At 63.1% G+C, this 24,823-nt stretch overlaps 1 protein-coding gene across 4 annotated transcripts in view; it reads left to right on the top strand.

Annotated features, from left to right (window-relative positions):
- Positions 1 to 24,823, top strand: part of ESPN (espin) — a 31,732-nt gene that overhangs the window by 4,992 nt on the left and 1,917 nt on the right. Inside the window, exons 3-14 of one of the 4 annotated variants that reach the window (XM_033432812.2) lie at positions 8,897 to 9,083; positions 9,209 to 9,391; positions 9,540 to 9,671; positions 12,110 to 12,311; positions 13,576 to 13,847; positions 16,471 to 16,632; positions 16,723 to 16,918; positions 18,253 to 18,279; positions 19,391 to 19,536; positions 19,613 to 19,876; positions 24,430 to 24,509; positions 24,600 to 24,611. In XM_033432812.2, coding sequence (XP_033288703.1) covers positions 8,897 to 9,083; positions 9,209 to 9,391; positions 9,540 to 9,671; positions 12,110 to 12,311; positions 13,576 to 13,847; positions 16,471 to 16,632; positions 16,723 to 16,918; positions 18,253 to 18,279; positions 19,391 to 19,536; positions 19,613 to 19,876; positions 24,430 to 24,509; positions 24,600 to 24,611 — 1,863 coding nt within the window. Of the gene's footprint in view, positions 1 to 8,896; positions 9,084 to 9,208; positions 9,392 to 9,539; positions 9,672 to 12,109; positions 12,312 to 13,575; positions 13,848 to 16,470; positions 16,919 to 18,252; positions 18,280 to 19,390; positions 19,537 to 19,612; positions 20,902 to 24,429; positions 24,510 to 24,599; positions 24,612 to 24,823 lie in introns of those variants that run through there. The other 3 variants (XM_033432813.2, XM_004272333.4, XM_049711244.1) reach the window with 3 other exon arrangements.

The following is a 24,823-nucleotide window of genomic DNA, read 5'->3' as shown; positions in this document are numbered from 1 at the left end:
TCAAGGAGGAGGCCCCAAACACCCTCGAGTGCAGGCTCCCAACCTGCAGCCATCAGCACCCTGGGGGTCTGGTCGCAGACTCGACATAGACTCCCCAGGTAGGGGCTGGGGCGCTGCCCCTGTGCATGTCCCCACCCCCCACCCAGGTGGTTCTGACACCACCCCCTCACTTATCACTTATCACGGAGGACACTGGGGCCCTAAGAGGAGAGAGGCAGCCTCCTCTCGCACCCGCCGGCCTCCCCCATCACGCATGATGGGCCCCAGGAAGTCAGGCTGGTGGCCATGCCAACTTAGCTCCAATGGTGTGAACTGAGGGGGCTCTGCCCCGCCCCGGGAAGTGCTGGTGGGGGGCAGGGGTGAAGCCCCAGCCTGGCCCCTGAGCCCCTCCTCCCTGAGAAGTCTGGGGCCTACGATGAGCCTCCATGGGCTGGGGTTCCAGCCTTAGGAAGGCTCAGGGCCCGGGGGACCCTGGTGCTCGCAGGCCAGGCTGTGGTGCTGGCCGTGATTGGGCCCTGGCACCAGCTCTGTGGCCACCAGCCCCCCATGAATCTCAGGGAAGCGGACAGAGGCCTGGGGCTCCATTCCCACAGTGACGACGCGTGACCTGGCTGATAAGGAGGCACTTTTGTGTGATTGCCAGGCTGGGCTCAGGCAGGAGGGGGTGCTGGGCATTGAGGTAGGGCCTGCTGGCGGGGGGCTTTGGGGGCCAGTGCCCACACCCTAACTCGGAAGTAGAGACTCATGCCCTCCAAGGCGGGGGACCCCAGGGCTGGGAGCTGGGGAGGGGCACAGGTGCAGGCTGCCCCAGGCCACAGGGTGCAGTCAGGGGACCCAGGCAGCTAGCGTTAGAGGCCTCCGTTGCCCTGCTCTCCTGAGCCTCCCTGGCCTGCTGTGAAACACTGTGAATTATTCACAAGGGCTCAGCTCTCCCTGGCGGCAGGTGATGGAGGGAGAGCTCCTACCGGTGGGAAACCCGATCCTGCCCGGGAGGCTGTGGGCAGCCATGAGCCACGGCCATGACAAGCTGCAGAGGCGCAGGAGGGCTGGGCGGCCTCGGGGGAGGGCCCAGCTAATGCTGGGCGGCACCTTGGGGAATTAGAAAGGACCGCAGGAACGGCCTGTACCCACTCACCCCTCCTCCAGTCTCTCCCAGTCCACTGGGCAAGTCTTCCCAGAGGCAGAGGAATTGCCACCGTGACCTCAGGGGCTGCTGCCCCATGGGACCCTCCCTCTGAGCCCCCTGGGGAAAAGAGTCCTTCAGCTAGAAACACGGGGCTGGCAGGAGCTGGGCTGGGGCTGTTTCAGGCCCTGGGTCTGAGGGAGGTAGAGTCAGGAGGGTCAGCCCTCCTGGCCAGGGGCACTAGCGGCTGGTGGAGCAGAGCCAGGAGTCCACGTCCCCATTTGGGGCTCAGAAGGGACAGGAGCAGGTAGCCCTCAGAGCTCCTGACCATCCTGCCAGCAGGGTCCTGGGGCCCAGGAACCATCTCACGCCTCGACCATGTGCTTGCTGGGGGCCTCAGTAAGCAGAGGGGAGCCCTGGGCTCAGCTGGGACCCTTAGGCCTGAGCACTGAGGCTGGGGAGGGCTGGGGGCAGGGCCCACCGTGGTCTACCAGTCATAGAGAGCTGGAAAACCAGTCTGCGCAAAGGTTTCGGACCAGCTCCCACCTGCTGAATGCCTCCTAGGGGTCTGACACCAAGCAGTAGTCTGAGCCTCACCTGCTACTAGGCAGTAGCTCTGTAATCAGCCCATTTTACAGATTGACTCATCTAACTAATGTTTCTTGAGCACCTGCTCTGGGCCAGGCAATATTCCAAGTGTCAGGGATACATCGGTGAACCAAACAGACAAATGTCCCTGCCTCACGGTGCTGCAGATACAGAAATGGTGTCTCCGAGAGGCTAACTGACCACCCGGGGTCCCACCAGCTCCCTGTGTGGCCTTGGCCAAACTGCACCTCCTCTCTGGGTCCGTCTCCCATTCCTGGGCCAGGCGCTCACCTCTGAGGGCCTTTTCAAGTTCACCTGGGTGGCCCCCTTTTCCTTCCTTACTGCCAAGCTTCATGGAGCCTGGCTCCTCCTGGGGCCCCATCCAGCTGGAAGGGTTCAGGCAGCCCCTGCCTTGAACAGGAAACCTTAGCTGCTCACCTATTAGGGAGCCCCAGGCCTATGGCTCAGCTCCCCCTTAGAAGGCCTGGGCCTGGGGCTGCCCTTCCCTGCCGGGCACTTGTTGGTGTTCTGGGCAGCAGGGCCTGGGGGGAGCCACACTGGCACACTGGGGACCCTAACCCAGGTGGAGGCTCTGAGAAAGGAGGGGCCTGGTGGAGTCATGAGAAGCCCCTCTCAGTGGGGACAGCCTTCACCTCCACCGGTGACTCCTGGTCCAAGCCTGTCATGTCACTGGGGCCCCAGCTGGCCTCTCTGCCCTCCCCCTGCCCGCTTCCTGTCTGGCTGTGCCCACCTTGGAGACCACAAGTCAGATCCCCAGACCGGCCACAGGCTTCTCTCTCACGGACAGGGAAAGCTGCTTCCTCACAGCAGCCCAGAGGCCCTCCTCGCTCTGGCACCCCCGTACCTGACCTCCACCTCCTCTATGCTACCTCCTGGGCTTCCTGTTGCTCCTGCCCTCCGACCTTTGGCCTTTGTACAGGCCATTCCCACTGCCTCACTCTTCCCCGGAGAGCCCACAGCCGCTCCCTCCTCCCCTTCAAGGCTTTGCTCCGTCTCCGCTTCTCAGTAAGGCCGGCCCCAGGCCTCCTTCAGATCAGCACCTGCCCCAAGAAGACACACGCCCTCCCTCCCAGGCTTCCTCTCCCGCCTCCTTTCCCCCACACCGCACCCTCCTCATTACCTGGCATTACTTTCTGTGCATCTCAGCACATCCTCTTACCGTCTGTCTCCCCGGGCAATGAGAACATCTCTTCTTCCACATCATGTATGCCCAGTGCCTGATACCCAGTAAATACTCACTGAAGGACTGAGGAGTCTGGGATCCCTGGGTCTTGTCCGGCCCTGCAAGCAGCTCACTGCCCGTGACCTCAGACAGAACTCCCTTCTGGGCCTCCCAGGGCCCGCCTGGCAAACGGACCAGCTGAGGCCACGTGCGAGGAGGCATCACAGAGCTCCGGGCCTGGCTGCCCGTCTCGCTCACTCCCACATTTATCCAGTCAACGATTAGCATCCACATGTACCCTAAGTGCCCAGCCCCGCTAGCGTTAGGGATGTAGTGAGTCCTCACGACTTCATGGAGACAACTTGGGGGGCTCCCAGGGGCAAAGAAGGAGCCAGGTCAAGGGCACGTGTGCACGCAGAGACGTTCTTGCTTATTTTCCAGTGTGTCGGGGTGTGTGCGGCAGCCCTGGTGGAACCAAGCTTGAGCAGGCAGGTCTCCACTGTGTTCAAGCTCTGCCCCGCCCTGGCGTGTGGCAGCCTCGTGATGTGTGTCCCTGGAATGCATGAAAAAAGTGCCAAGGCAATTCAAAGGGGACAAGTGCTAGGAAGTGAAACGGGGTATTCGTAGGAAGTGGTTGGGGGGTTTCTTTAAATTGAGGGGGTCCAGGAAGGCCCCACTGAGGAGGCGAGAGCTGAATGGGAGAGGACCAGCCATGCCAAGACCTGGCCTGGGAGCGTTGCAGGTGGAACTGGCCGGGGCAGAGGCCTGAGGGGGGGTCCCGCTTGGCCTCATCGCGAGCCAGGAGGGCCTGGAAGGCTGGGAGAATTGCAGACCAGAGTGAAGCCTTCTGGGGATAGTCCAGGCTGGCTGATGGATTGGGTGTAAAGCTGGCTGTTCTAGAATCTTCCTCAAATCAGGGCTGCATTGCTTCACTGGGCCAGGCCTCATTTGGGTTCATTTCAAATAAGTCAGGAGGCGTGATTAGAGGATAAGGGAGGTAGAAACGCCAAAGGCTCCGAGTCTTTGTTCAGGGCGGACTCACCTCACAGCCAGATCTAATCCTTGTGGAGATCATCCCCTAGCAGACCTCCCTTGGGGCAGAAATGATTGCCAGTGGGGAGGGCCACTGGAAATGCTGTTCTTTGACCGGAGTCTGCTTCTGTGGGCAGGTCAGTCCTTGTTCCTAGTGGCAACGGTCACAGTAAGGTGGCAGCAATCTTGGACGGAGATTTCTATCAAACCTTTACAAGCATTCCATGTTTCTTTTGTGTCATCAGGGTGACTTGCTTAATAGTTACAGTTTGTCCATATCATCTTTGTTCCCAAGAGGAAGAAAAGTATCGTTATGTGATGGTTGCTAGGGAGACGCAGACTTGTAAAAACTCAAGGGTCCAGTGTTGCCCAAGACTCAGGGGAAGGTGGCCTGGTGTCCTTCACTGAAATGGGGACAGTAAGGGGGGAAGGTAGTTCGAGGGAGAGTGTGGAGAGATTTGCTCCATGTAAAGGCAGGTAAAGGGGAAATTCCCTGGCGGTCCAGTGGTTAGGACGCCTTGCTTTCACTGCCAAGGGCGCAGGTCGATCCCTGGTCGGGGAACTAAGACCCCGAAAGCTGGGTGGCATGGTCAAAAAGTTTTTTTGTTTTTTGCGGTACGCGGGCCTCTCACTGTTGTGGCCTCTCCCGTTGCGGAGCACAGGCTCTGGACGCGCAGGCTCAGCGGCCATGGCTCGCGGGCCCAGCCGCTCCGCGGCATGTGGGATCTTCCCGAACTGGGACATGAACCCGTGTCCCCTGCATCGGTAGGCGGACTCTCAACCACTGCGCCACCAGGGAAGCCCCAAAAAGTTTTTTTAATTTAAAAAAAAAAAGGCAAGTGAAATTCAAGAAGCTGCTCAATGCCCAGGTGGCTGAGTGAGCTGCGCGCTGGTGCAGGGGCCGCAGTTGCTCCAGGTCCAAGCTGGGGGGGAGCGGCACTGGGGCAGGTGACCTATACCCCTGGGAAGTAGATGACCTCTCCAGGGGCAGAGTGTGTTTAGAAAGGAGGTCCTGGGGCACCCCAACATTTGGAGATTGGGCAAGGGTCGAGGGCCCATCCAGGGAGGCTGAGAAGGCCTGGTGTGTGCTTGTCCGTAGCCAAGAGGAGCAGGTGTTCGGTGGGGTGAGGGGCGCCTGTTAGGGCGTGGCCACGTCAGTCTCGAGGCCGGTAGTGTGGAGGTGACGGTGTGAGGGGGCTGGCGGGTCAGGCTGTGGCAGCGGTACCAGGAAGCCAAGCCCTGCTTTCCCTGGGAGGAACCTTGCAATTTTCAAAGATTCCTCTTCTGTCTCTCACAAGAGGCTTGGAGAGGCAACAGCTGTGATGCCCATTTGCCATATGTGGAAACTGAGGCTGGGGGGGGGGTGCTAGAGAACGCCCCGGGGCCCTGCACAGTGAGCCACAGAGTTGGGGTGGTGGGTGGAGGCCAGGGCCAAGAGTAGGGGCTGGGGCTGGACCGGTCACCCATGGCGTCACTATGGCTAGAACTCGATGGGTTGGAGCCGGGCGGGTCCTGAGGCCAGAGGTCTCCCGAGACCCCATCCCTCTGCTCTAGGCAGCGACTCCGCAGCAGAAATGCTGCCCGGCCTGACCCATGCTTGTCGGGGCCTGGACACCCCAGGTCAGCAGTGCTCCCACAGAGGCACAGGGAGGAGGGATCCTAAAATACAGCGACGGCGCCAGGCCTTGCTGAGGGCTCTGCAAGCGTGTCTCAGCAACGATCATTATCCCCACGCGTGGACGGCTTTGTGAACAGAGATGGGAGGCGAGACACCACTTGTGGGTGGCACACACGCCAGGTCCTTCTCACACTGGGTCCCCCTCTGCCTCTCAAGGGATCCTAGCCCTCTGTGCCTCAGTTTCCTCATCTGTAAAAGGGGAACGATTCTGACACCTACCGGGTAAGGTCTTTAGGAGGAGTAGATAGAGACCATGTGTACTTCGCGCATCCCAGTGCTTGGCACAGAGCAGTTTGTTCAGTAGATGGTACCCACTGTCATTGTTATCCGTTATCGTCATCTCTACTACTATATAAATTCACTCTCTCTCCATCTAAATTCATTAATTTAAAGACTAGTGTTGGGAATTGCCTGGCGGTCCAGTGGTTAGGACTTGGCGCTTTCACAGCCAGGGCCCGGGTTCGATCCCTGGTCAGGGAACTAGGATCCCACAAGCGCCGCCAAAAAAAAAGAAAAAAAAGGACGAAATTCATTAATTTACTTTGTTCCTGTGTGTGTATATATATATATATATATATGTTTTTTATCTTTTGGCCACGCTGCACAGCATATGGGATCTTAGTTCCCCAACCAGGGATTGAACCTGCACTCCCTGCATTGGAAGCATGGAGTCTTAACCCCTGGACCGCCAAGGAAGTCCCTCCTCCATATTTTTAGAGTTTACCCCAGTGCGTATGAGGGTGCCCATTCTTCTTGCCTCCAGGTCGACACAGAAGAAAGGAACAAGACCAGGACCCCCTTTCCCACCCCGGCTCATCAGCAAATCTGCCCCGTATTCTGGGGTCTCCCAGGCTGGGGGCTGTGACTCCCGTATGGGTTACTGAGCGCTCCCTCCGTACCAGGGACGCCAGCTGGGGTTGTCAGCCAGGGGCCTGGCAGGAGGCTGTGAGCACAGCTTCCCCCTCCTGCCCGGCTCCTGCTCTGTGCCAGCTTATCAGACCTTCTGAGACCTCCTCAGGCTGGCTGGGCACCCGTGGGTCATGGATCCCAGCCAGGCGGGGTGGACTGGGAGAACAGGGCTGCCGGCAGATCCGGCGCCCTGAGCTGCGTACACTGCCTCAGGCCTCCCCCGAGACAGCCCGGTGGGCCCTGGGCGGTGGCCCCTCCAGTCTCCAAGCCCCAGGACCCCAGCACTCGCTGCGCCTTGGTTACGGGGTGAATAATTCAGGCCATCGAGTGTCGGTCATGAAATATTAAACGGGCCGTTCCTGACGCACCAGCTTGTGAAAGTGGGAGCGGGGCAGTGCTGGCACCGGGGCGTGGAGGCCGGTGGCCGAGAGCCAGCGCGTTCCTGAGGTGCGGCGTGTGGGCGTGACCCTGTCTGCCTCTGTGCGCAGTACTACTGCGCCCCCGACACGGGTGGGGTATTGGCAGGCAGCCGGGCACCGTCCCAGACTCGGTGTCAGCCCCGAAGTGGCAGCTCTGTGCCTGAGGAGGGGCTGTTCCCACGTCAGGAGGACGAAGTGAGCTGGGGCTGCGTGCCTGGTGGGCGCTGCAAGCCTCCTGGGGTCAGGGGTCAGGCAAGTGAAAAGGGATGGGGTTTTAGGGACAGGGAGAGGTCAGACGGGAGGGTCCGAGGGGTGTGTGAGAGCGAGGGGCCGAGTCGTGGGTGGCTGACAAGAGGGTGGGTGAGGGGGCAGATGGAGGAGGAGTGGGTGGCCTGGTGCCCACGTTACCATACACGCGGCTGACACTTAGATGAGGGAGGGAGGGCGTGGGTGGTGGGGGTGGAGCGTGTGATCGAGGTCGTGAGCAAATAGATGGGAGAGGTGGGTGGGTGGGAGGATATGAAGTCGGACGAAGAACTGCGCTTCCTGGGGCCCAGAGGGCTGATCCAGCCCAGAGGGACTCAGCTCCGACTCCCTACCCCGCACCCTCTGTGTCCCAGACCCGCTGCGAGCTCCTCTGCCTGGGCCTAGATTGTGGCTCCACCTAGTGTCTGGATCTGGTAACTGCACCCTGGCATCCACACACATTGTGAAGTCAGAAAAACTGAGGCTGAGCCAGTGGCAGGGACAGCTTCCCTATTTCCCAGCAGCACTCTACTTCATGGGACTGATTCCCCAGTTAGGACCCTTCTGTGGGAGCTGGGGAGCAGGGATGGGGGGCAGTGACAGCTGCAAGCTAGGCCCGAGGGAAGGCTGAGGGAGTGAAGACATGGAATAGCCCTTCCCCCAATCCCTCTCCTCGCTCCCTTCGTACCTGCTGTGCCTCCGGGCCTGCATCACACAGACGGATTGTGCTCCGGTGCCACTTACCAGCCGTGTGACCTTTGGCAAGTCACAGCCCCTGGGCCTCAATTGTCCCACTGCAAAATGGGGATGACAGTAGGACCTAAGTTAGGACATGCAGTGAGGACCTGTGTGCTAGTGTCGTAGCGCAGGGGAGGTGCTCAGTGGACGGCGGCACCCGTCGTGTTGCCAGGCTGATGACAACCACAACCAGAATATTCCACTGAATTTTAATTTCAGATAAACAACGAATAATGGTTTAGTGTATGCACATCCCATGCCACATTGGGGGACTTACACTAGAAGATTATTTGTTGTTTATCTGAAATTCAGATCGTAACTGGGCATCCTGTGTTTTATCTGGTGACACTACCACTCTGCCTTCTGGGAATTCAGTCTTCTGGGGGCGGCAGTGGCCAAAATAAGTTATGATCGAGCATGACAGGTGGCCCATGGAGTGAGCCCAGGGCAGAGTATGAGGCACAGAGGTGGGAAAGGCCTGTTCTGCTGGAGAAATCAGGGCAGGCCTCATGAAGGAGGGATCTGTACCGAGTCTTCAAGAGAGGCGGGAAGGGCATTCCAGACAGAGGGGGGACATGATCAAAGGTACAGAGGTCTGACAGCAGGTGTGAGGACTCACACTGACTGTGGGTCAGTGTGGCTGAAAAGGTAGGGGGAGGCCAGGTCACCGCATCCCTGTAGACCTTGGTAAAAAGGTGGGCTATTTACTGAGGGCAGAGACTAGCTCAGTCAAATGTGCATTGCAGAAAGAAGGCTGCCGGGGGGAGGTGGGGAGCAAGCCAGAGGGCCTCCCCCACACCCAGGGAGGCTGGCACAAGACTGAGTCCAGAGGGAGTTGGGCAGCCGGGTCCAGCCACTAGGTTTTTCTGCAACCCACCCTCCCAGCCCTCCAGAGCTCCCCGGAAGCGGGTGAGGGGTGAAGAAAGCTTTGGAGGGGGACGGGCACTGAGAGCCCGCGGTGGGTGCTGCGTCTTCCGCAGGGGAGTGAATGCCCAAACCAAGAACGGTGCCACGCCCCTGTACCTGGCGTGCCAAGAGGGCCACCTGGAGGTGACGCAGTACCTGGTGCAGGAGTGCGGCGCGGACCCGCACCTGAGCGCCCACGACGGCATGACCCCGCTGCACGCCGCGGCGCAGATGGGCCACAGCCCGGTCATCGTGTGGCTGGTGAGCTCGGGGACAGGTCGGGGTTGGGGCCCGGGAGAGGCGGGGCCTGTACGGGACGGGGGCGGGGCCAAGAGGGGCCTGGCGCCCAGCCCCCGCCCCTCTGTGCTCCGCCCCCTCCCCCCCAGGTGAGCTGCACCGACGTAAGCCTGTCGGAGCAGGACAAGGACGGCGCCACGGCCATGCATTTCGCGGCGAGCCGCGGTCACGCCAAAGTGCTCAGCTGGCTCCTGCTGCACGGCGGCGAGATCTCGGCCGACCTGTGGGGCGGGACCCCGCTGCATGACGCCGCCGAGAACGGGGAGCTGGAGGTGAGGGCGGGCCGGGGGCGTGGCCGGGAGGCCGGGCGAGCGCGGGAGGGGCGGGCGCCCTCTGCTGGCGCCGCGCTCTCAGCACAGCGCTGCCCAAGCGCCGGGGTCCCGGCTGTCGGCCGGGGGTCCTCACTGCGCGCCCCTGCAGTGCTGCCAGATCCTGGTAGTGAACGGCGCGGAGCTGGACGTCCGCGACCGCGACGGGTACACGGCCGCCGACCTCGCGGACTACAACGGCCACAGCCACTGCACCCGCTACCTGCGCACCGTGGAGAACCTGGTACGCCCCGGGCGCTGCTCCCCCGCGTTACTGCATTCCCCCCACAGCTTGCCCCCACCTCCCCGCAGGGGTAGGTGTTGTTACCCTTTTTACCACGGAGGAAGCTGAGGTTCAGGGAAGTGAGGCCCCTTGCCCGGGGTCACAGGAGTAAGTGCCCTAGACCACTACCCCACGTGACCTCTCAGGCCAGAACCACTGACCATTGGGGAGTGAGGGTGTGCGGGCAGAAATATCGAGGGAAGGAGGACCAGCCTCGTCCTGATGAGAACCAAGGCTCGGAGAAACAACGACACTTACACACCAGTGGGAACAGTAAAGTGCATTCACCTGCCCACAGGCATTAACTAGCTCATTTAACTCTCACCACCACACTCTGAGGTAGGGAGCGCTCGTACCCCCATTTCACAGGTGAGTAAACTGAGTCTTGAGGAGACCCAATCACCCAGTCATTAAATGGTGGAGCCCTGGTGTCCGGGCCTGGAGCTGCCTCTCTTCACCACTACTCTGCATGTTTGCTCACTGCGTGGCTACTTCATAATTGAAAACCTGTGTTAGTGTTTTCAAATTATTTTATTATGGTTACAAAGCCATGAAGGAACCCACTGGGACTTGAGCGCAGATGTGGGTGGCTCCCAGTCCTGGGCTCTGGCTCCTCTGGTGCAACGTCTGCTTTGGCGCAGGAGGGAGGAAAGAGGGCTGGCTTCACAGGCATCTTCAGAAGGGGGGCAGCCTGGCCACGAGAGGGGCTGCGGAATGAGGCTGGAGGAGAGAAGGCCGATGACCCCCTGCCCAGAGCATTGTCTGCCCTGTCGTGGAGCATATGGGGGCACCCTGGTTCTGGGGACTCCAGAGCACAGCAAGGCCCAGGGGTCAGAGATGGCATCCGGCCCCAAGGAAGAACTCCCCCCAGAAAGGGCCATCCGGAGAAAGTAGGGGTCCACAGAGCCCCAGCGCCCTCTGGCGCCCCCTGATGGAGGCTTTAGCTTCAGGCAATGAGCAAACAAGCACCACTCCTTGAATTCTGACCCCGGTAAGGTACCCTACCCTGCCTAGTGCTTTACGATGTAATCTCAGTTCATCTTCACAGCGAATTAGTACTAACAGCTGACACATATGGCGTTTACTGGCTACCACGCCCTGGTACTTCACTAACTTTTAAAATCTTTGTTATAACATAATGGGGCAGGCAGTGCTGTTATACCCACCTACAGATGAAGAAACTCAGGTACAGACAGAGAGGACAAGTGATGGAAAGGTCATGTAGCTAGTAAGTGAAGGAGATGAAATTTGAAGCCGTCCCCCCAGGCTGCAAAGCCTTTGCCCCTAACTTTTGTCAGGGCTGGGCAAGTACCCACCTCAGCCAGCCAAGCAAAGAGCATGTTCAGGCTGCCCTCCCCAAGCCCAGCTCCTATGGCTCCCCTTGTCTCAGGGGTTAAGGCAGCAGGGCCTGGCCCCCCCGAACTGGGTGGAGTGTGGAGGACCTGGCCCCCTCACAAGGCGGGCCCAGCTGCGGCAGTGACGGTTCAAGCCATGGAGGATACTGGCCCAGAAAAGGCAAACACTCCCGCAGAGCCCCTAATTACGGGGCCAATGAGCATGGCCGCTTACCAGCCGTTACCTGGTGCCAGGCCGGCCTCCCGTTCCCGGGGGACCTGTGACAGTTCTCAGGCAGGGAGGAGCTGGCCTGGGCTGGAGGCAGCCAGCAAGCGAGCCGCAGCCTTGCCGGCAGCAGGGCCAGCATGGGCAACGTAAGCAGGGCCCCCACCCCAGCCCGCTCCCTGGAGGGAGGGTCAGGCCTGTGGGCAGGGGAGAGGCAGTGGTGGGGGATGGCTGAGCTCAGGTTGCCCCCCCAGCTCAGCTGGGCCACCCCAGGCCCCGTCCTTTCCCCAAAGACCCCATCAGGAGACAGGGGCTAGGCTCATGTTGGGATTCGTCCCAGTCCGGCAAGGAGAGACAGGGTGGTTGCTGGCCAGGTCGGGAGTTCAGTCTTTCCTGCACGTTGGAGGTGCCGTGCACCCCTCCCCTATCCCCAGCTACTGCAAATGCTCCCACCCGCTGCAGCAGCGCCGGTGCCTCCTCGCCACGCTGGAGCCTGGCCCTCTGCCCATTGATGAGAAAGGAGTAAGGCTGGTGCCGTGGCCGCCCTCGCTTGGGGTCCAGCCCAGCGTCCTCCCTCTCTTCTGAGCAGAGCCTCTCAACCCCCCTGAGCAGAGACCAGCCAGGGCTGGGAGTTTTCCAGGAATCCGTGGTCCTGCCACTGCGGGGGTGGGTTTGAATCTTAGCCTGGGAAGAACCTGAGAGATGATGGGGAAGGGAGCCCAGAGAGGGAAGTGCCTTGACCGAGGTCACACAGCGAGGGTGTGCCCGAGCAGGACCCTGGCCCAGGGTGCGCTGGTCTTTGGAGCGGGGTTGCCCTCACAGCCCCCTCTCCCGCTCAGAGCGTGGAGCACCGTGTGCTGTCACGGGATCCATCCGCTGACCTGGAGACCAAGCAGCCTGACTCGGGCATGTCCTCACCCAACACCACCACGTCGGTCCAGCCACCAAACTTTGACCTCAGCTCGCCGGCCAGCACCCTGTCCAACTACGGGTCCTGCTCCTCCGGCCACTCCAGCATCAAGGGCCGGCGCCCCCCACGTGGTGAGTGGGCCTGGGGAGAGGGGGGAGGGAGAGCCAACTGGAGCCAGACCACTGCGCCCTGAGGACCATCCCTGAGCCCACTCTGCCCGCAGCTGACACTGGAGGCTGCCCAGGTCACCAGGAGGGCTGGTTCTGGGGAGGACAGGTGACACTCACGCTTGTGGGTGTCCATCACAGACATGCCTGTACATCCACAGGTACCCTCCCGCCAACAAAAGCCGCAAGCAGCCTGCACGCAGTTCAGTGTCGTCACTCACACGCACACACAATGTTCCCCAGACGCTACACACACCTACCCACACTCAATTCAGTGTCCTCACACACACGCACACACAATGTTCCCCAGACGCTACACACACCTACCCACACTCAAGAGTGCACACCTACACGTGTACACACAGCATACAGGTGTGAATGCACAACCACACGTACAGAACCATACAGACACCTACGCTACATGTGTGCACTCATGCACCCCAGGTCCACAGACCAATGCAAACACATTCACAAGTACAAAGAAGGGCTTCCCTGGTGGCGCAGTGGTTGAGAGTCCGCCTGCCGATGCAGGGGACACGGGTTCATGCCCCGGTCCGGGAGGATCCCACGTGCCGCGGAGCGGCTAGGCCCGTGAGCCATGGCTGCTGGGCCTGCGCATCCGGAGCCTGTGCTCCGCAACGGGAGAGGCCATGGCAGGGAGAGGCCCGCGTACCGCAAAAAAAATAAAAATAAAAATAAGTACAAAGAAGCACGTACACACATTCAGGAACATACACGAATGCACACTCAGGCAGAAGCCAGGCACACATGCTCACACATGCTGACCACGCCCTGAGCTTAGGTGTCTGTCCACCTGCGATGCCGGCTTTACGCCGCCAGGTGGTGGCCTGCAGAGCTGCTGGGGCCCCCTGCAAAGATGCGGTGTGGCCGTTGGTACCGCGCCGCCTGCCCGGCCACATCTGCCCCGAGGAGCCACCCCTCCACCCTCCAGGTGGCTGTGCTCCGCAGCCCTGTCTTGGAGCCCGCGGCCTCCTGCCAGTTCCGCTCAAACCTGAGCACAGGCCTTTCCCCAACGAGTGCAGGGCTGCAGGTGGGCAGGGCCAGGGCGAAGGTGGGCCCGGCCCTGCGGGGCCCACGGTGGGGCCGTGTCAGGCTGCACCTGGAGCCTGCCTACTCCCGTGGCACGTTGTTTCCGGGCAGGAGGGGGTCTTGGGCCTGGGGGCAGCCTCTTTGCAAACTCCCAAACCCAGCCTTCCCTCTGTCCCAGGGCTTCCCAGCACGAGAGCTGCAGACATACAGAGCTACATGGACATGCTGAGCCCAGAGCCGGGCCTGCCCCGGAGCAGGATGGAGAGACCCAAAGCACCACCGCCACCACCCAGCTTCCCTCCACTATTCTCACCCCCAGGCACCCAGATGCCCCCACCCCCGCCAGGCTACCCAGCTCCCAAGCCCCCCGCGGGGCTACAAGCAGCTGACATCTACACGCAGACGAAGAACAAACTCCGCCATGTGGAGACCGAGGCCTTCAAGAAGGAGGTAGTGAACCCTCCCCAACCTGCCTGCCCTCCGGCCCCGGGAGTGGGCTGATGGGGGGGCAGCAGAGGCCAACAGGTGGCCCGGCTCCTGGGTACAGGGCGGGCAGCGGGGGCGGGGGGAGGTGGTCCCTGGTCCAATGGCCTGTTCAGGAGTCAAAGCTTCCGGTCAGCCCCATGGCGGCTCAGGGCTGAGCACTGGAGACAGAGAGATGAGGAAGACAAAGCCAGCACCCTCTGGGGACTTGGGGGGCAGTGCGGGGGGAAGGAACACATACCCAGATAGCCATGCCTCCCCGGGAGCTGGGTCCTCACCACCTCTTGCACAGGTGGCAGGGAGCTCATGGAGTCGGCAGAGCACATGTGCAAACTGCTCCTCCACAGGCGTACTCGCGCCCAGCTCCGGGCTCAGGTGGAGAGAGGGTCCCAAGGGAGTGTCTGCAGGTGGGAGATGCAGGCAGTGTGAAGGTGAGGGCTGGGAGGAGGGTGGAGGCCAGGGGAGGAGGCACCCGCAGGGCTCAGCACCCTCTCAGCATTGGGGGCTGGACGCGGGGGTAACATGGAGGCTGGCTCCCCAGTTTGGGGCTTCAGCTCCCAGGTGGGTAGACAAGCCAGTCCTGAGATGGGCGCCCTGGGAGAAGCAGGCTTGTAAGAAGGGGCCGAATCTGGTGCGGGCACTTTGAGTGTGGGGTGCCCGGATGCAGGGCCTGTGGGTTCCTGGCCGAGGCTTTGGAGCAGGGGAGGGGGCAGAGGGCTGGTCTGCACAGCTCTGAGAGTCCTGGGCAAGGAGGCCCAGAGGAAGCCCTGGGGTTCTAGTCAAGAGGACAGAGGGAGGCTGGTCTGAGGCCGCAGGGGAGGGCAGCCTGAGCCCCTCTAGGGTCCTGTGGGAACCCTGACCTTGTAGTTCTCTCTCGAGCCCAAGGCAGGCTGCCCCAGGGCCGAGCTCAGTACACAGTTCCCACAGGTGACCCACATCGCAGGGCCACCGGCTGGGGGAAGGGGAGGACACAGCTCCACTGCAGGTCTTCTTGCTACCTCAGACCAGGCTCTCAGTGGGTTCCTCTTTCATCTCCAGAAGGTGAAGGTGGCCCAGGAGAGGCCTGCAGGGGGCCTAGGGCCAGCAGACTTTGCAGGCCAGGCGTGTGGGCCCTGCCCCAAGCCACAGGACAGGCGGCCCCTCCCCTGAGCCAGAACACCAGGACTGCGAGGTGCCGTGCCTTTCCCGTTGTGTGCGTGCCCGGCGGCAGGCGCTGGGCCGCTCCACAAGGGCCCTTTGTGTGCCCCGCGCCCCCCCCCCCCACTCCCCGGCTTTTTCCGGACCGCGGGCAGGAGCAGGGTCGCGGCGTCCGCGCCTCGGGGATGCAGGGGGCGCCGAGGGGGCAGGCTGGCCCAGAAAACAAATCCCGCGGTGTCGCGTTTCCTTGCAACGTGAGCCCGGCCGGGTGGGGCTTGGAGGGTCCGGGGCCACTGTGGGGACGCTCGGACTGGGGGTGGGGCAGGGGACAGTCCCTGCCAGGTGACTTGGCCTTTGGCCCTTGCGCCTCCTGTCTTTCTTCCCGGGCTGGGCTTAGTGGGGGGCAGATGCGATGGAGTGGGCGGCCCGCGCTGTCACCCGAGCCCGGCCTGCCGCCCCTGAAACCTGAGGCTTGGGCGCGGGTGTCGGTGTCCCTTACGCAGCCGGCGATGGTTTCCAGATGCGGGAGGGAAAGGGCGGGGGCGTGACCCGGAACCCGGGGGGCCAGACGTGGGGGGCTCCACTGCCCATGGTGAGGCGCAAATTCTGTCTCTGGCGGATGGAGGGGGTGAGTGGGGGGATGAAGCCTTGGGTGCTCAGCCCAGAACGGAGGGAGAGAGGCGCAGGGGGGTGGGGCCACATCTGGCCTGTGGGGTAGGCGCGGCGCAGCAGCCAGGTGTTGGCGGAGCAGGGGGCGCCCCCGTGGCATTCCCGGCTGCTGGGGGTTTCGGCCCGGGATTGGCAGGCCCTGGGTGATGTCAGGCCGACAGAGCTCTCAGGCGCTCATAGGCGCGGGCGGGCGGGCTGGGCTGTAACCTGAGAGGAAGGATCAGGTAGCGCAGGTGTCGAGTCCATGCCGCCCCCGCTGCCAGGTGCACAGCGGGGGCCACCAGCACGGTCGCAGGTAGGAGCAGCCCCAGGCCGGGGCCGGGCGACTGAGGGCCCTGGGCAAGCAGTGGACTTCCTCGGGGCGGAACTCCCGCAAAGGAGTGTTGCGCGAAGCCTTGGTTTCGCGTGGGACCGTCTGGTCGCCGGGAGTGGGGTACGGCTGAGGCCTTAGCACTGCCTAAGCTGGGAGCTACCCCTTCTCCAGCTCCCCCTGGCGTTTGGGCTGGGCCACCCCGCCCCTCGGCCCGCCCCTTCTAGCCACAGTGGGGGCCCCTGCGCCCCTTGGCCCGCGCCCAGAGCCCCTCCCTGTGGGGCCGACCGAGAGTGCCCTTTCACCGAGGCCCGCAGGACCCTCGCCCCATCCCCGCTCTGAGAACAGGAGGGTCTGGGACCGCGGCTGGCCACGAGCCCCCGGAAGGTTAAGAGTTGGGGAGGCGGGGAGAGGGATGTGGGAGGCGGAAAAGACAAGGGCCTGAAGCTCACTTCGCCCGCTGTCTTCCCGCAGCTGAGCTCCCGCGACGGCCGCAACGGGCTGCGGAGGCAGGACTCCAGCCGCAAGCCCCGCGCCTTCAGCAAGCAGCCCAGCACGGGGGACTACTACCGCCAGCTGGGCCGCTACCCCGGGGAGCCGCTGGCCGCGCGCCCGGGCATGGCGCACAGCGAGGAGGTGCGTGCCCGCCAGCCCGCACCCGCAGGCCGCCCGGGACCCGGCCGGGCCGCCCGCGTCTCACTCGCTGGCCCCTCCGCTCCCCCGCAGGCGGCGCTGCTCCCCGGGAACCACGTGCACAACGGCTGCGGCGCGGACCCCAAGACGTCCAGGGAGCTGCCCCCGCCGCCCCCGCCGCCGCCGCCCCTGCCCGAGGCCCTGAGCTCGCCGCCGCCCGCTCCTCCTCTGCCCTTCGAGGGCTCTGGCCCTGGCTGCGGGCAGCGTCGCTCCTCCTCGTCTACTGGCAGTGAGTAGGGGCGGGTTGAGGGGTGGGGGGCGGCGCTAGCCCTGAAGGGGGAGGGAAACCAAGACCCCCCCCCCTCCCGCCACCGCCCCGGGCAGCTGCCACTGCCCTGGTGCTTCCTCTTTTGCTCTTTGATCTTTCTGCAGCCCCACCCCAATGAGGACTTGACCCTAAGGGGAGGCTTGGGGTTGCTTTAGGTCCTGCCAGAGCAGGACAGGGCTGTGTGACCTGGGGCAAGTCCCCTTCCCTCTCTGGCCCTGCCTTCCACCCAGTAGGGAAGGCCTCCCAGCTCTGGTAGCTGCTGTTTCTGATGAGCTGGTGGTGCTAGAGGGAAACTCAGAGAAGTAGAATTAGCTTCAAGGAGGCAGGGTTGCTGGCCAACCTTCTTCCTGCCCCACATCTATCCTGAGTCACTCTTCCACTCCTGGCTGCTTTCCCTTGTTCTCCCAAGCTAGCTACGGCCCCGGGCCTGGCTATAGGGTCAAGGCCAGTAACCCGTCATACTCTGCCCTCCCCCTCCTGGTGAATCCCCGAGCATCCTTTTTTAAGAGCTAGACTGGTGACCAGGATTCCTGGGCTTCTCTTCTGAAATGCGGGACAGTCTCCTGCACGCCGGGGCTCCTGGAAGGCCCAGGAGGTGGTATCTGGGTGCTGATGCTTCCATTCCAGCCCGGCAGGGGGTGGCCAAGCTGCTCTCCTCACGCAGCCACTCGGTTCGGGGACCATGCTTACTGGTAGCATCCAAAGCTTCATTTCCCTGGCTAGGGATGCAAGGCTGCAGTAGCGTCCAGGGTAGGGCCAGCCTGGGCTCCTTGGGGTACCTGTGGAGCCGCAGCCCCTGCAGACCACAGCCCATGGTAGCATGTCCACCGTCAGCTGAGCGTCCAGAAAGGCCCCCAGCTTTGAGGTCAGTGCCTTCCCGTGGCAGCCTGGAGCAAGGCTGAAACTAGGAACAGAAGAAAAATAGACTCTGGGCTTCTCCAGACAGCCCTTCGCAGCAGAGCCTGGGCTGGGTGCCCTATCCCATCCCAATGCCAAGATTGAGGCCCTTGCTAGGGGGTCCAGGGCCAATGGCAGCCCAGCCCAGTCCTCAGGGGCACCAACAAAGCTGGGAACTGAGCGGACCACCCTTGTGGAGCCCCAGAGCAGCCTGAGCCAGGGTCAGACGGACCGGAAAGTTCCTCCTCTCACCACCACCACCCCGCCCCGCCCGCCCCCGCGCATCTCCCCTCCTCCTGTCCTCCCTGGCCCTCTCTTGCTCTCTGTGATGTCCTAGCCTCACCCCAGCCCCCTCCCTCTCCTAACTTCGCTGTCACTTCTCTCCTCTCGGCCCCTAGAAGTGAGAGTGCTGAGACACAGGAAGAGTGAGTAGCTGCGTGCGCGGCTCCTGGCTGAGGCGCGGGGGCGGGACACAGGGCACGCTCAGGAAAAGCCAGGCTGACGGGCTGGGGTCTTGAGGAAAGGACGGGACCAGGGGCCGGCAGGCGAGGGGTCCTGGACACTACAGGTTCTACCCGCATTCTGTGCCGGGCAGACGGTTTTGCCTAAAGAAATGAGCCCGCAGCCGGCGCCCACCGGCACTTTTCCCTTTCTCCCCTCCCACTACCGCGCTCTGGGATTCCCCAGCCCGGGGAACCCAGAAGCTGTTGGCCCCCTTTTTCCCCCTCACCCAGCCCTGACCCCTTCCTCAGTCTCTAAAGACAACCCTCCCCCAACTCCATTCACCTCCGCCGGCCTCGTCGGAAAATGCAAACTCCGCGCCGCGCATTTGCATGTCGTCCGCCTGGCCCCTCGTCCTGAGTGCCCCGACCCTATATCCTTAGTAAGGTCTCGGCTTCCCCGGGTCCACCAGAGCTGCGCTGCGCTTTGCCATAAGTGTGCTCCGTCTGGGCTTGCAACCAGTGTGTCTGCGCGTGTGTCTGTCTGTGGGTGTGTGGGGGGAAGGGGGCCGGCTGGCTTCTGGCATCCAGGGTCCCGAGTCTATAGCCATGGAAGCCCCAGGTGACTCAGTCCAAGGGTCGCTGGGGTTTGCTGGTGCAGAGAGATGGCCAGGGGGAGACTCCACCCTGGCGGGGCAGGGCCGGGGAAGCCGGGACAAAGGTCGGGTGGCTGGCCCCAGGTAGTGTTCTGGAGCTCGGCAGTCAGTGCGCTGGGCTGGGCGAAGATATACGCTAGAGGCCCCAGGGCCGGCCCAGGAGCCATCATGAACTCCCAGGGGCCTCCAGGCGGGGGCTCCACACCCCGTGAGTAGGGCCGGGAGGATGGGGGGGCTGCGCGGGCTGCCAGCTGAGGACCCGCCTCTGGGGTCCCAGAGAGCTGCCTGCGGGACCCGGGACCTGGAGAGCTGCCCTCTGAGCCCAAGGGAAGGCCCCGGCCTGCGCTGACTTGGGGAAGGGGGCAGCGGAGGACAGGTAGGGGGTGGCGGGGACGCGGGCCTCACACCAGGCCAACGTCTCCTCTCCTGCCTCCGCGCAGGCACCAAGTCTTTCAACATGATGTCCCCGACGGGCGACAACTCAGAGCTACTGGCTGAGATCAAGGCGGGCAAGAGTCTGAAGCCGACGCCGCAGAGCAAGGGGCTGACCACGGTGTTCTCGGGCAGTGGGCAGCCGGCCTCCCAGGTAGGCGATGCGACAGACGCCCCAGCCCCTCGACCCCGCCCACCCGGCACTCAGCCCTGCCGCTTCTCCCCCGCAGCCCGACTCGCCGCTGCCGCCGGCCTCGCCGGCACCGTCACGGGCCCGGAGCCCCACCCCGCCGGCCGCGGGGTCCCAGCCACTGCTCAACGGCAGCGTGGCGCCGGCGCCGCCTGCCACCCCTGCGCCGGGCGTGCCGCTCGACGTGGAGGCGCTCATCCCCACGCACGACGAGCAGGGCCGGCCCATCCCCGAGTGGAAGCGCCAGGTCATGGTGCGCAAGCTGCAGCTGAAGATGCAGGAGGAGGAGGAACAGAGGCGGAAGGTGGGCGGGGTTGGGCTTCCAGAGGGCCCTGGGGTCCGCACCTGGGTCCACAGCCCATGTCCCACAGCATCCCCCAATCTGCCCGGGACCTTTCAGCCTCAGACGGCTCCCATTACCTTTGGGAAAAAGCACGATTGGACCACCACCCCTCTCCTGGGCTGGTTCCCAGTCTCCACCACCAGCACCACCCCACAACAGCCTGTCCTTTAATGCGATGGCAGTGTTAATCAAAGTCTAAGATGCCCCCAAATCGCCCGTGATCTTATTAAAATGCTTTTTCTGATTCAGGTGCTCTGGGTGGGGATGGGATTCTGCGCTTCTGACAAGCTCCCGGGTGAGGTTGACTCATCCAAGGGACCACATGAGTAACCGAGAGGCTTTTGGTCGTAGTCAGACTGGCTTGGGCTCTTTCCCTGAACTACCACTTTCCACTGATACTGAGCCTCGTCCAGCCTCGGGTTTCTCATCTGTCGGATGGGTTGATCATCCCTGGCTGGCAGGATAGTTTGCCATTGATCTGCTCAACAGACATCCCCCCGGCGCCGTCTATGTGTTACACACTGTTGTCGCCTCTGGGGATTCACGGTGAATATGTCAGGGCCGGTGGGGGTGGGGGGTGTCAACCAACAAGCAAGTACAGCACCTTAGTCGAGTGATAAGTGGCCCCAAGGAGACAAAACAGGGCAATGTGAGAGAGTGAGCAAGTGGGCAGGTGCTCTGATGGGGAGGGCAGAGGACTGGGGCAGCCCTGAACCGACCATCCTGTTTGGGTTTGGGGTGGTGGTAGGGGAGGAGAAAGTGATGTCTCAGGTAGACTTGGAAGATGAGGAAGAAGTGGACAGGGGAAGAAGTGGGTCAAAGAGCGAGCAGGAAGGACCGGGGAGGCCTGACGGTCAGAGTGGGTGTGGCAGCTCCAAGACATTACCACTGAAGGGGGTGGAGTGGAGACGTCAGGAGTGGCCAGATAACTAAGGCCTGGCCTTGAAGACAATGGACTTTCTCCTGGAGTAGTGGGGAGCCTGGGAGTGGGGTTAAGCGGAGAAGTTGGCATCGTCATATTTGTATTTGGGAAACATCTTTGTGTGGGGGGCGGTGGTGGGCCGGGATGAACTGGGAGGCCAGTGAGGAGGTGATGGCAGCCCCTCCCCCCAACCTGGGCTGGAAAAACCCGGCACTAAAATGAGGAACAGGTGAGACTATGAGTGCCTGGCAAGCCTAGCTGTGTAAGTTGTGTTATTATTCCAGGAGTCAGAGAGGGTGGGAAGAGGGGTGAAAGCCACAGCTTCAGCCACTTTAAGGGCCTCTCATTCAGCAGTAAAACTGACAGCACGGACAGGGAGGTCTTGGGCCTCAGGGGAGTTTGATTAGGGGTCATCCGCCTGGGGTTAGGCGCGGCCTTGCTGGGATCTGGCCTCGAAATCGCAGACCTTGGATGGGGAGGGAGAGGGCTGCCGTCTGTCGCAGCTTCAACGCCTTTTGCATGTTCCTTTGGTGGTGTAATGAGCGAGCAAGCCAGGTGTGGAGACCCCATCCGCCGGCCCTGCCTCTGCAACAGCGCCCAACGACCGGCTGTGTCCCTGCCAGCGACCAGAGTGGACACTGCCCAGCGCCTGGAGCGGCGGCCTGGGCCGAAGCCTCGTCCCAGTGTAATTGCCCGCCGGCCAGGCGCGGCCCGTCCCTGCAAACGCAGCCCCGCGGAGCCATTACACCACCCGGGACATGCAAAAGGCGCCCCCGGCGGCCGCTGCGGGAGCCGGGCCAGAGGGAGACGCGCCTCCCTCCCCTCTCTTGTCTTCCCCGCCTTAGCTGACGGCCGCCAGCTCGTGCTGCTACCCCCGCGAGGGCTGGAGGTACTCCCGCGAGTACAACGGCATCCTCGGGCCCTTCGGCGAGCTCATGACCGAGGCCGACATCCTCCGCATCGAGCAGCAAATCGAGAACCTGCAAGTGTTGCACAAGGCGCAGAAGCTGGAGGCGCGCCTGGAGCAGCTGGAGTTGGAGCTGGAGCAGCTGCTGCCCATCTCGGCCGCCCTGTCGGCGCCGCGCTTCACCGTCGACCCGCGCCGCATGCACGGCCGCGCCGCCAGCCTGCCTGCCTGGTGCAGCAAGATCTCCAAGCTGCTCAAGAGCATGGCCACGCTGCTGGCCGCGCTGGGCGGACGGCCCGCGCACCTGGCCGAGCTACTTGCCGCCGACACAGGCCAGCCGCTGCCGCCGCTGACCGACGCCCCCTGGCGGCCGGGCCCGCTCTGCTTGGGCCGCTCGCATTCGCTCAGCTGGTGCCGCGAGGCCGTGGCGCGCGAGATCCTCGAGTGCGGCGTCTCGGTGCGGCACCTCCGCGCCACCTACGAGCGGCGCGCCCAGGGCTCGGCGCCGGCGCGCGGGCCGCCCCGAAAGCTCTCTCTGCCCGCCGGCGCCCCGCGCCGCGAGCCCATCCTCGAGGAGGACTACGTGGTGGCCGGTACCGGCGAGCCAAGCGCCGCCGCCGCCAACGGCCTGCTGGCCGCGGGGGAGCCCCTGGGCGTCCTGGGCCCACCCGAGGCGCCAGGACGCCAGGCGGCGCTGCCCGAGCCCGAGCAGTTGGCGCGCAGGCCGCCACCCTCCACCGAGCTGCGAGGCGTCCAGGACTACATCGACATGCGCAAGGAGCGCATCGTCTACCTTTTCCTGGAGCACTGGCGCAAGTGGACCTTCCGCGGCCCCGGGCGCCACGCCCAGGTGCGCCTGCGCAGACTGCTGCCCCGCGTGGTGGCCGCCGGCGCCGACCCCGGCCCGGAGGCAGCCGACGCCTCCCAACCGCCGGCGGGCGATGGCCCGGACGAGCGGCTGCTGCGCCTGCTGAAGCAGCGGCAGGTGGTGGGCAAGCTGCTGGGCCACTGGCGGAGCCTGCTGCGGCAGGTGCCGGCGCGCCCGCCTCGCGGCCCGGGCCTGTCACACGGCTTATACTGGCCCGAGCACTTCTTGCCGCCCCTCGACGGCGGCGCGCCCCGGCGCTACGACAGCCTCACGCTCGACCTCTTCATGCTCGGCTACTTCCAGCTGCTCGAAATGGGCTTGAGCCGCGAGGAGCGCAAGTTTCGCCACCTGCTGTGCTACGAGATGTTCGACCGGCTGGGCAGCCACCCTTGGGAGCTCATCCGTCTCTTCCACCGCGTGGTACTCGAGGAGGTGGAGGCCGGCCGGCGCGGCTGGAGCGACGGCTTCGAGGACCTCAGGCGCCAGTTCTTCGGAGACACCCCGGAGGCTGAGCCGACCCGGGAAGGAGAGGTGGAGAAAGAGCAAAAGGAAGGGACAGATAAGGAAGAGAGGGAACCGACCGAAGAGGCCGCTCCAGCTCAGACGGGCGACTGGCCAGAAGGGCAGCCAGAGGCGCCGGCCCCTGAGCCGCAGCCCCCGTCCCCACCCCCGCCAGCCGCGCCTCCCCCGACGTCGGCCCCTCCTAGTTCCGAAGCCCCCGCCGAAGAACCCCTGGAGCTGGTATCTGAGATGGGCGAGTTCAGCAATGAGGACATCTGCCGGTACATCGACCGCAGCTTCTCCTTCTGGAAGGAGAAGGAGGCAGAGCTTTTTGACATCTGAGCCGCAGAATTCGGAATTTACCTTCAAGCGTCTTAACCCGGGCCTGGATGCCTGTCTGATGCCCTCCAGAGATCAGAATACGGCAGGAAGAAACCAGGGCAGGACGAGTGGCCTTGGAAAAGCCAGAGTGCCCGGAACCAGGCTGCCTCAGCCTTTGAGATCCCACGGTGGCCGGTTGTGGGGTGTTGGCCGGAATGGGCAGGGCATGGCACAGAGCCAACCAGGTGTCCCCCTCTGGCTGTCCAGCGATGCCTGGCTCCGTGTGGAGCCAGGTGGAAGCAGCAGCCCCTCTGAGTGTGGGACTGTGGGTCCCCCTTGGGGCAGTGTGGCTCTCTTTCTTTCTTTGGTTTTTCACTGGAGGTCATAGCTACCTCTTTGGCTGAGGTCAAGGGAGCCACATGTGCAGTGTTCGTGTGACGTGTCCAGACCCTTTCTCCTCTGTAACATGCAAGTAATAAAACACTTTGCTGTAAGCTGCCTGTGTTGGATGCCCCCACCCCCATGTCATTGCAGCCACACGATTGTAGAGCTAGCGTCTACCCGCTCTCAGAATAGGACAGGCATGGAAGAGAAGGTCCTTCACAGTGGAACCAGGGACCGGCCTGAGCCTCTCTGAGCAGGCAGGATCTGTGGAGGCCCACGTATGAGTCTGCCCAGAGATTCTGGGCCAGGGGCCTGGAGCCATCTATCCACCCCACCCTGCCCCCCGCCCCCCACCCTGGGGAGTCTCCCCCTCTGCTCCTCTCCTACGCCTCGTACACTCAGCTCTGACCTCTCTGGCGCCGCCTCTGGGACACGGGGGCCTGAGTCCCCATCCATTTGCCCTATAGAAGGGCATCAGAAGAGTCTCTTCCTGCAACCCCATCTGTGTCCCGTTGTCCCTGACTCAGGCAGCTCCCCTGGGTGGGGGAACACCCCCGCTGACCCCCGTGTCCCAGCCCATGCTGGCCCTGAAGCCTTGTGCTGTGTTTCAGGAGGAGGAGGAGGAGGCCTGGCTGGCCAGCATGCCCGCCTGGAGGCGGGACATCCTGCGGAAGAAGCTGGAAGAGGAGAGGTGAGCTGAGGAAGATGCGGGGCTTGGCAGGGTGTCTTGAGCGTGTCCCTGAGGTGGTGGTGCCAACTAACGCCATCTCTTTTCTTCCAGGGAGCAGAAGCGGTGAGTGTGGGGCTGGGCCCAACCTGTGTCCCCTCCCCCCACCCAGTCACAGTCCTTTGGCCCCTTCCTCCAGCCCCAATCTTGAGCGCATCCCCTTGTCACTCAGCCCTGTTAGCACAGTGTCTTTGCTCCCAGTAATGCTGCCAGACCCCTCTCCCCCAGGAACTTACCCACTGCACCTCAAAGTCTTGCTCTTACGCTGTAATGATCTG

Source organism: Orcinus orca, chromosome 1 (assembly GCF_937001465.1).
Source record: "Orcinus orca chromosome 1, mOrcOrc1.1, whole genome shotgun sequence".
NCBI lineage: Eukaryota > Metazoa > Chordata > Mammalia > Artiodactyla > Delphinidae > Orcinus > Orcinus orca.
This window is presented reverse-complemented; position numbering and strand designations above follow the sequence as displayed.